Source organism: Primulina eburnea, chromosome 10 (genome assembly GCF_022965805.1).
Source record: "Primulina eburnea isolate SZY01 chromosome 10, ASM2296580v1, whole genome shotgun sequence".
NCBI lineage: Eukaryota > Viridiplantae > Streptophyta > Magnoliopsida > Lamiales > Gesneriaceae > Primulina > Primulina eburnea.
Window position 1 is genome coordinate 6029264 of NC_133110.1, and position 10257 is coordinate 6039520.

The following is a 10257-nucleotide window of genomic DNA, read 5'->3' on the forward strand; positions in this document are numbered from 1 at the left end:
GCTAGCGACACAGATGGCCACACGAGCTCCGGGTTCACTACCTAGTGACACGGAAAAGAATCCTAAAGGTGTCCATGCAGTCACGGTGACGTCTCCCATAAAGCAAGAGGTGGTTGATGTCGATAACTATGCGAAGGAGAAGGAGTCATCAAAGCAAAGGTCCGAGAACGCAAGGGAGAAAGGTAAGTCTCTAAACTCGAACTCTCATATTGATATTAATTCACTCCCGTTTCCCCAAAGAGCAAAGCAACTGCAACTGGATACTCAATTTTCAAAATTTCTTGAGATTTTCAAAAAGCTGCACATAAATATCCCGTTTGCAGAAGCTTTAGCTCAAATGCCTTCCTATGCAAAGTTTCTTAAAGAAATTTTATCAAACAAGAGGAAACTGGTAGATTTTGAGACAGTTAAGCTTTCGGAGGAATGTTCTGCAATTTTACAAAATAAACTCCCTCCGAAGCTTAAGGATCCAGGTAGTTTCTCTATCCCTTGTACTATTGGAACTTCGAATTTTAATAAAGCGTTGTGTGACTTAGGCGCAAGCATTAACTTGATGCCATATTCATGTTTTGAGAAGTTGAAAATAGGTGAGGTGAAACCAACTACAATTTCCCTACAGTTAGCTGATAGGTCAATTAAATATCCTAGGGGAGTTGTGGAGGATGTGTTGGTGAAGGTTGATAAGTTTATTTTCCCAGTGGACTTTGTGGTGTTAGATATGGAAGAGGATCGTGAGATTCCTCTTATTTTAGGAAGACCGTTTTTAGCCACGGGAAAAGCTCTGATAGATGTACAAAAGGGTGAGTTGGTGTTGAGATTGAATGATGAGAGTGTGGTGTTTAATGTTTTTCAGTCCATCAAATATCCTAATGATACATCTAACTGTTTTAGAATTGATGCTACTGACGAACTTGTTGAGTGTGGTTCGCAGGAATTGATAGGTGAAGATCCTTTAGGAATTTGCTTGACTAATTCATGTCCAGGAAAGTTGGAAACTGAGGATGTTAAGGAATACATGCAGTACCTGGAAGCAGGCAGACCGATCTCAAAGACGAAAGAAAAATTCTTCGAGGAATTCCTATGCGATGATAAGGCAGAAGAGAAGTTGGAGGATGTAGAAGAACTCAAGTCGAAGGAGCTGAACTCATACATGAGTGTTGTTGGAGTGACGAGCTTACAATGTCAATATCATGCCAAGCTTGAGGGCACATATAACCAAGACCCATATGTAATATTGTATGATATTTACTATGGGCGGAAGCCGCTATTTGAGGGATGCTTCTCCGTAGTCAAGCTATAGACAATGAATTTAGCGCTTACTGGGAGGCAACCCAGTGTTTATTTTTAGTTTTCGTTTCCTGTTTTATTTTCGTTTTCTTTATTTTTGTTTTATGTATTTAGTTGATGAGTTAATCTCAGTGATTGGTGGTGCAGGTAATTTATCTACTGGCGGTGGAATTTATCAGGTGTGGGAAAATTTAGCAGGGCGACCGATCTCAAAATCTCGAACAGACCAGGACTTGCCGATCTCTACCTCTTTTCACCACGTACTCGACATCTGACCAGGGAAGTGTTTCTGTTTTCACATATTAGATAGTTCATTTTATATTGTTTTACACTGAGGGCAGTGTCAAGTTCAAAGTGTGGGGGTGGGTCAGTCTTGTTACACATCGTTGCACAACACTGAACATCACTTTTAACGTAGGAGGAGACTATTTTTAGACAAAGAACTCTTGTTTCACTTAATAATCGGATTAATTTGTTAGATTTTGGATCACCCGGAAAATGGTTTTGTGCTTAGTATTGAGTGAGAGGAGTCGTAGTTTCAAGGAGAGAGTCTAACATGAACCAGTTTTGTATCAACATTTTGTTCAATGCATGTGGTCAAACTTTTACTCATTGATAGTGAATGGGTGAATTGTGAACTAAAAAAAAAAATAAAATAAAAAAATAAAAAATAAAAAATAAAAAAAATATATATATATCGAACAACGATCCCTAGAACTTGTCTGATTAGCCCTCGAAGCGAAAATACGAACGATGGTGACTTAGGGATGATTTAGGCGATCTTTGGACCGTTTGAGCCTTTCAAGCCTGACCGACACATCATTCATTGCCCCTAGCAACCCCTTTTGAGCCTGAAAAAATCGAATGGTGTGTGTCAATGACACACAGTTAGCCCCCATTCGTCAGTTATTCAATGTCCCACATCAACTACCTGAATCATAGCCTATACACTTTTTCCTACCTAAATGTGAGAGAAATAAAACTCCTGTGCACATTGAAATGTTTGAAATACTCCAATAGATTGAAGAGATATGTGTGAAGGAGTCGATGAATTTTTATTCATGAAAAAAAAAAAAAAAAAAAAGTGGAAAGAAAAGGAAAAAGGAGGAAAATGTATAGTGTTGAAAGCACCCGAAACAAAATTTTGTGGGTGAAAGTTGGTGGACAATGAGAAAGAAAAGAGACGCTAGAGCTCTGGAATTGATGAAAAGACAATAACTGTTGACGGGTCGAAAATTGAATGAATGTGCTACAGGAATAATGTTTATTGTATCTCACTTTTGGATTCCCTACCTTTTATTGTAGCCGTGAGCCTTGGCCTTACGTTATAAGCTTAAAAAGACCTATTAACCAAGTCACTGTCGTTCAACATTTAGTAGAGAAGGGTATGAAAGTCAAGCATATGGGGCGTTTCGATAACAAATGAAAATAAGTGATCATGAAACCAAGTAGCTGGAGATGAGTACGAGTCTGACCTGCACACTACACACATCTTGTTTTGTTGATCTTTACTGGGTAAATGTTTGAATTTTGAATTGTGACGAAAACGAATCTTGTGATATGCAAAGCATGATATTCTGACCGGGAGTGAAAGAATTTGACAAATTGAGAAGTTTTGATTGTGTCTCTAGAGTTCTGAATCTGAAATATTTCTCATCTTTATTTTTCTCTGATTTGTTCGAGGACGAACAAAGGTTAAGTGTGGGGGAGTTGATAAGCACGAATTATATAGCGTTTTAGGGTCTTTATTTTGTCGTTTTCGTGCTTATCTGGCATGTTTTATTCCGAGTTATGCGCTTAATTCGTACTGTTATGGCAAATTGTAGGTTTGACCAAAAGAGGATGAAAGCCAAAGAAATGAAAGAAAAGTCAAACTCCGCAATGCCACGTCAAAAATGCCGGAAAAATAGCAAAAGTTGACATCCGGACCCATACACGGACCCCGTGTAAGGGTCCGTTCATCAGAAGCCAAAGGAAGACATTTACAGTATGTATACGGACCCCTTGCCGGACCTGTATCCGGGGTCCGTGTCGCTTGCATCAAGAAGAAGAAAATTACAGTATCTATACGGACCCCAGGACGGACCCCTACACGGGGTCCGTGTCCACCAATCCGGAAGAACGCTTGGGCAGAGTCTACACGGACCCATGTCCTGAGGCAGGCACGGGGTCCGTGTATTTAATATCGGAAGAAAATTTTGGCGAAGATTTGCTCGAGATTTGACCGAGAATAAAAAGAAAAACAAAAGGAAGAAAAGGGGGTTGTTGAATATTGGAGGAGGCGGCCGACTTTTGGAGAAGAAGGGAAGATTTGCGACCCGGAAAAGACGGCGACAACGTGGGCGAAAGACAGCGCACTTTACACGCAAGATCCGCGCGCCATCATTGAGAATTTCTCTTCTTTTTAATTTCTTATTTTCAGACATGAATTCAACATTTAAATTTGATTTTAGTTTTGAATTTATGGAGTAGTTTTCCTTTATGATCGGGACCACGATAGGAACAAACGATTGATTTTTGTTATTCATTGAAGTGTTTGATTTATAAAATTGTTCTATGTTATTGATTAATGTTTGCATAAATTTCGTGCTTTTAATTTGGCCAATTATTTGCATGTTTGTTGTTTAATCTTGACTCGAAAGAGAATTGATTAAATTTAGCTTCAAAAATATTAATTAACACGCGGTTAAACCGACTAGAAATAGTATTCGGTTTCAGTGTGCGATTTTAGGCGACAGCTGTGATTCTTTCATTGTTAAATGCGTTTTTGTTTAATTAAATTCAATTAGAAATAATTGAACTGTTAAATAAAAATAGGATTATAAATTCTAGAAATAGATTTATGATTAAATCAGGGAATTGCATCGTGATGTTGAATAATTTGTGGTTAAATAATTCCAGTGCATGATTTTAATCAAAGTTTGTTACCGTCGTGTGTTCCCGGTCATCCTATTTAAATTTGAAAATCCCAAGTTCTAAGCCTCTCTGATATTCGATTTAGCCATTAAATTTGCATAACTTAGTTTAAAATTTACGTAGTTGAATTAAAAATCAAATCACTTATTATTGTTTGCCTAGATTAAATAAAATAATTAAATCTTAGTAATTAAATAATAGTCTCTGTGGGATCGATACTTGGACGTCTGTCCATTTACTATAACTTGACCTAGTCCGCTTGCTAGAATTAATCCCAACCGAAATCGTCGGTCAGTAGTCATCAGTTAAAGAAAACAAATCCGGTACCATATATTATTGGCTCTTACCTGAGATTCAAGATTTTTGCTGAAAACATTCAAATACGCGCATAAAGACATATCCAATCTATTTCATAATATGTGCTGAACTTTTACTCACGAGTGTTTCAATTTCATATTGTATTTGTGTGATTTTTTAACTGACAAAAATAGTATTTCTGTCCAGAATTTTTATTAGTCGTTAAAATTGATAAAAGAGTTTCAGTCGGTGTATAAGTCATATTCAAGTGTGTGTTTACAAATGTTGTAAATCAAAATCTTTTAGTGAAAATCTTCTGAAAACAGGAGAAAACGAGGCATAGAAGTTATTTATACTTTGAACTTCTATAAACAATATTTGTGCTATTTACTTTCAGTATCTTTCCTTTGATGATTTACTTTTAAGTGGTCTACTGATTTTACTCTAGTTCATTAACTTCGGCTGGATTTTTCTCATGCTAAATTTTTAATTGTCTACTAAACTTCGAAGATCAAGATCCTATTTCAGCCACTAACAACAGTTGAGATCTCCATAATTCAGGAAAAAAAATTTACGCCTTCTATAAATACTTCTAACAACTTTTATATTCAAGCTATGCATAAGATCCGAAGAAATATTCAGTTGGGCCTTCCTTATTCCAATATTTTTGGATAAATAAATCTTTTTACTAAATTTTTTTAAATTTTAAATTTTGGTCAACTAAATTTCCAATTTTTGGTACAATAACTTTGATTTTTCGTTTTCAGTGTTATTTAGTTGGATTGCTGACGAGATACATAAAAATTCTGACATAATCTCGAAAACTAATGACATAACGTTGAAAAATTATGACATCGAAAATTGTTAACTTGTCAAATATTATGTTAATAATTGAACCAAAATGATCGGAAATTAAACTTTAATATATCAAAACCAAACATTGAAACTTAATCAACTAAAATATAAAATTAGACAAATCAACACATATATAGTTTTGATATATTGTTTACTGACCATGTATCTCAATGAAATGTCATTTATTTATTATATATAATGAAACATATCTAAATTATACATCTAATAGATTAACCGATGGTTCATCAGTGAACACGATCAATGAATAATATATTAAAACTATGTATATATTACTTTTTACTTTTGAATCTGAAAACCTAGGCGAAACCCAAATGCTCCGGTTCACAAAAATCAGTAGACCTCCCATAAGCCACTTCAGTCTCCGTCTTCCATCTTTTGCCACCACCGCCGAGGACGCTGCTTCTCGGAACGCTGCTTCTCCTCCTCCGACTCGAAGTTTGGTAGCGTCAGTGAATGAATCTCACCTGACCAAAGTGTGCACTGTCCTCTATCAGCAGCAGAATTCTTCCAACACTAAGCTCCAGGCCAGCCTCTCCAAAATCCATTTCAATCTCAACCACGAATTCTTCCTTCAAGTGTGCCTTAGATTCCCATATTCATGGTGCCCAGTATACAAATTCTACCAATTCTCAATTTCTCAACCTCATTTCACCCACACCTCCACCACCTTCAATAAGATGCTTGATGTTGTGGCAAAGTCGAGAAATATTGATCTCTTATGGGATCTCTGTCAAGAAACTGGAAAACTCCATTTAGTGAACATCAAGACATATATAATTGCATTGAGAACTCTAGCTGCTGCGAGGGAGTTGAAGAAATGTGTGGAGTTTTTTCATATGATGAATGGATTTGGTTATGAGTATAAAGTTGTAACCTTTAACAAGGTGGTGGAAGTTTTGTGCAGAAATAAGCTTGTTCTGGAGGCCAAGCATCTTGTGTTGAAGTTGAAGGGTGTTATTAAGCCTGATGGTGAGACTTATAGGTGGTTGGTATATGGTTTTTGTGATGTTGGTGATTTGATTGAGGCCTCAAAGGTGTGGAATTTGATGGTGGATGAAGGTTTTAAACCAGATGTTAATTCTGTCAACGTTATGTTGGAAACCCTTTTCAAGAACAACAGTTTTAATGAGGCATTGAAGCTCTTTCAATCAATGAGAGTGAAAAGAATGGACGATTTGGGAGTTTCGACTTATGGGCTAGTGATCAAGTGGCTGTGTAAAAGAGGCAAGATTGGGGACAGTTATGCAGTACTTGAGGAGATGAAGATGAGGGGACTGAATCTTGATAATAAGATATTGGGATCAATAATCTATGGGGCCATCAGTAGAGGAAGGGTTGTGGAGGGTTACAAGATCTTTCAAGGGGTTGAAATGCCAGATATAAGTGTGTACAACGGGATGATTAAGGGGCTTTTGATATTAAAGAAGGCAGGCGAAGCAACACAAGTGTTTCGGGAGATGATCGGGCAAGGGTGTGAGCCTACTATGCATACGTATATCATGTTATTGCAAGGACATCTGGGGAAGAGAGGAAGGAAAGGGGATGATCCATTGATTAATTTCGACACCATTTTTGTTGGAGGTTTGGTGAAGGCGGGGAAATCACTGGAAGCAACAAAATATGTGGAGAGGGTGATGGATAGAAAAGTTGAGGTGCCAAGATTTGACTACAACAAGTTTTTGCATTATTTTTCAAATGAGGAAGGTGTGATTATGTTTGAGGCAATAGCTGAGAAGTTCAGAGAAGTTGGATTGTTCGATTTAGCGGATATATTTGCAAGGTACGGTCAGAAAATGGCGACTAGAGATCGAAGGAGAAACATAACAATTGACGACATAAGTTGCAGTAGCAATTGCCGTGAGACTTGAGCAAAATTTTATTATTGTTGAAAGGCCTTTTAGCATTTTGCACCCTAAAATAGGGCACTATTACATTTACTTTCTGGCATGTTCTACCATCTGGAGATCAAAAGCATTGCATATTGAGCCGTTCCAACCATTTGTGCACAATCTGTAGCCAGAGTCCTAATTTCTAGAGTTTGTCCTGAGTAGTTGTGTTCATTGATGCTAAAATGGAAGGACAGTCATTTATCCAGACGCGGCTTCCCCAAATTCTACATTGTTTGGGAGAGGAATAAGGTAACATGCATTTCATTCTGCAAGGAACCGTCCCTTTTCTTGTACTAATTACTAAAATAAAGTTCTCTTCCAATGGCAAATCACGAGAATTCAAGATAAATTGATGACAAATGATTGTTGCTCAATTGAATGGTTAAGTATCAAATATCAATGCACTTGGGTATTTTGCAGGGAAGTTCAAGTAATTACAATAATGTTTCATTATTATCTCAGCAATTGTATTTCAACCACAATTCCACAAAAGACTCACGCAAGAAGCTATATTTCATAGAGAATCATGATTTCTGTATCAGAAAAGTTCACTGAGCTTTACTTAATTCACCATATGCTCTGCTACCAATCTGCCATTATGCTGGCCTTTTTCAGAATTGGATCCACAGCCTGCTTTTGCTTCATCCCAGAGTTTCTTTCGCTCGCATCCATTTTTTCCGTTTCCCTTGTAAGTGTTTTGTGCACATTATACCTGTTGACATTCGAGTTCATTATTTCCTTCCTGCAAATACAGTTTCTGATTCAAGGTTTTAAATTTATCCTGTATTTGTCAAAAAACGACTTCAATAGTATAATGTACTAAAGTGCCTTGTTTCAAAGCGCCATAAAAGAACCCCACCAACTTTCACGCTTGAAAAAACGAATGGAAACCTTCTCTTTTGACAATCATTTTCTCTCTCTTCCGGTATAAATCCATGGCCTGCTCGATTTCAGTTCAGGGACCTTCAGTCACTTAGTTGAAAAATATGAAGAGACTCGCTTCTTGCTGTATTGTTTTTTTTTTTTTGTGGGCCTTTTTGTGAAAAGTTTTTAGTTTTCTGGGTTATTAGTAGTGTTGTTTAAGGAAATTGTTAATGGGTCTGATGTGCACAGTCTTGTTGCTGCATGTTAGTTAAGGTTTTGATCGTTAAATTGCTTTATTTGTGTATTCGGGAGGTTGTTTTTTATTTCATAAATTGGTGAAGAGATTCCTGTGAGTAGCATTATTGTCCTTCAAGAATTTGAACTCTTCTCTTTGGTGCAAATGATGCACATGTATCAAATCTAGTTGATGCACTAAAATTTCTGGTGAAAAGGGGGATAGATTCTGAGAAGCAAATCAAGCAATCTTCTGTATATTCTTTTCTACCTTTCAATGAATGAAAGATCTGAACATGTCTGACTTCAAATTTATTCATTTGTTTTGTGCTCCTCCCGTTGTTGCCTGAAACAATTATGGTTATTTTGATTCTTGATCATAATTGATGCATCTCATCTCATATACACTGGTTCTCCATCTTAACGCAGATAAGTGAACTGCTGGAGTACCTGGAGTTCTCAAAAGACTAGAGCCCTGTACCTTCACAAGTTGTTGAGCTGATAACTGAATACAGAAGTTGAAGGCACACATCTAACCCTCGATTTTGACTCCTCCGATGATGAACTGGTAAATGGGCAAATGGCTTTATTGGTTTAGTGGTGCAAGTCTGAATTAGTTAGAAAAGGAACAAGGTAGTAAGTTGTAACTAGTAAAGGACGAGTTATTATCAAAGTCATGTTCACGTTTGTTTCTTTAATCAGAATTTGACCGAGGTTATTGCGATCATAGAAAGTTTTGAGAGTGTGAACACCTGGATCAAGCGTGTTTCACTACATTTGAATCGGGCTGTTATCCTGCAGTTCACATATGTTCAACACCATAAAGACAAGACTGTGGGGGTCTATGTTTACTTCACCTATTTACGATATTTTTTTATAGCGATTGTTTACTATATTTAATGCAACTCTAACATGTATATTAATAAAGAAATGGTGCTAGTTGCCTATTCTTGTACAGCTTGTTTTAAACTGGAGATAATAGCACGAGCAATTTTTTCCTATCAAGTCACGTTTAGACTTTGCTGTTCTAAGCCAATGTTGTTGCACGCGTGATCTTTGCTCGAATTTGGGTTCCCATGATTGAATTTTCTAATTATTCAGTTGTTTTTTTCTTTTTCTGAGAACTATACTGCCGGTTTGGAAAGTCCGTCGGGACGAATTAGAAAATCGAACAAGGAGTACACAAAATTCAAACAATATATTATTCCACGTGCCTCTCGTTGTTGTCCGAGAAGATAGAATGAGTGAACATTTCATCAATTGTCATGAGTTCGATTTTCCTCACCAACATTTTTTCATATGACGTATATGATTTGTCTAATACAGTTTACATGATTAGAATAATTTGTTTGTTATTGTGTTGTGCACATCGAATGACATCGACTGATGGTTACATTTTCATTGAGAAAAAACAAATTTTCCATTGGGTATGCTAAAATATAAAGCAGTCAAATGTTAAAATAAATCGATCGAATTACATAGTTAAGCATATAATATGCTATAGGTACACCAAACAAATGATATCCAATAGCATAGGTTTGACTTGGGTCTAAAGAATTAGTAACCACTCTCGTTCCTTTACCAAATCATATTGACTTTAATTGTGGACCAAAGCCATGAAAATGTCACCGTTACGACAAGGTAGATATGTTTGAATGACATTCACGCAGGCCTAAATCAGCACATCAAAATCTTGGTTTAGCAACAATTAGTACTAATACTAAACCTCAAATGAGGGAGAGAAAAAAATAATCCAACTGTAAACTCATTAATAGATGGAAGAATCATAAAAACAGAAAAGAACTCCAAAATGGGTATACAATTTTCCTTTCAAAAAAGTGTTAAACCACAGATTTCAAGCTAAAAAAAACTATGTATGTTTTAGAATATCACT

At 36.5% G+C, this 10257-nt stretch overlaps 1 protein-coding gene across 3 annotated transcripts; it reads left to right on the forward strand.

The window, feature by feature from the left end:
* Positions 1 to 5670: 5670 nt before the first annotated feature.
* Positions 5671 to 9361, forward strand: LOC140842802 (putative pentatricopeptide repeat-containing protein At1g26500). Of its 3 annotated transcripts, none has more exons than XM_073210958.1 (3): positions 5671 to 7514; positions 7686 to 7953; positions 8793 to 9361. In XM_073210958.1, the coding sequence occupies exon 1, from the start codon at positions 5688 to 5690 to the stop codon at positions 7242 to 7244; it is 1557 nt and encodes a 518-aa protein (XP_073067059.1). In that variant the 5' UTR covers positions 5671 to 5687; the 3' UTR covers positions 7245 to 7514; positions 7686 to 7953; positions 8793 to 9361. The 3 variants fall into 3 exon arrangements, with proteins under 3 accessions (XP_073067059.1, XP_073067060.1, XP_073067061.1); XM_073210959.1 differs by having other exon boundaries at positions 7728 to 7953; positions 8793 to 9360; XM_073210960.1 differs by lacking the exon at positions 7686 to 7953 and having other exon boundaries at positions 8793 to 9359.
* Positions 9362 to 10257: the final 896 nt, after the last annotated feature.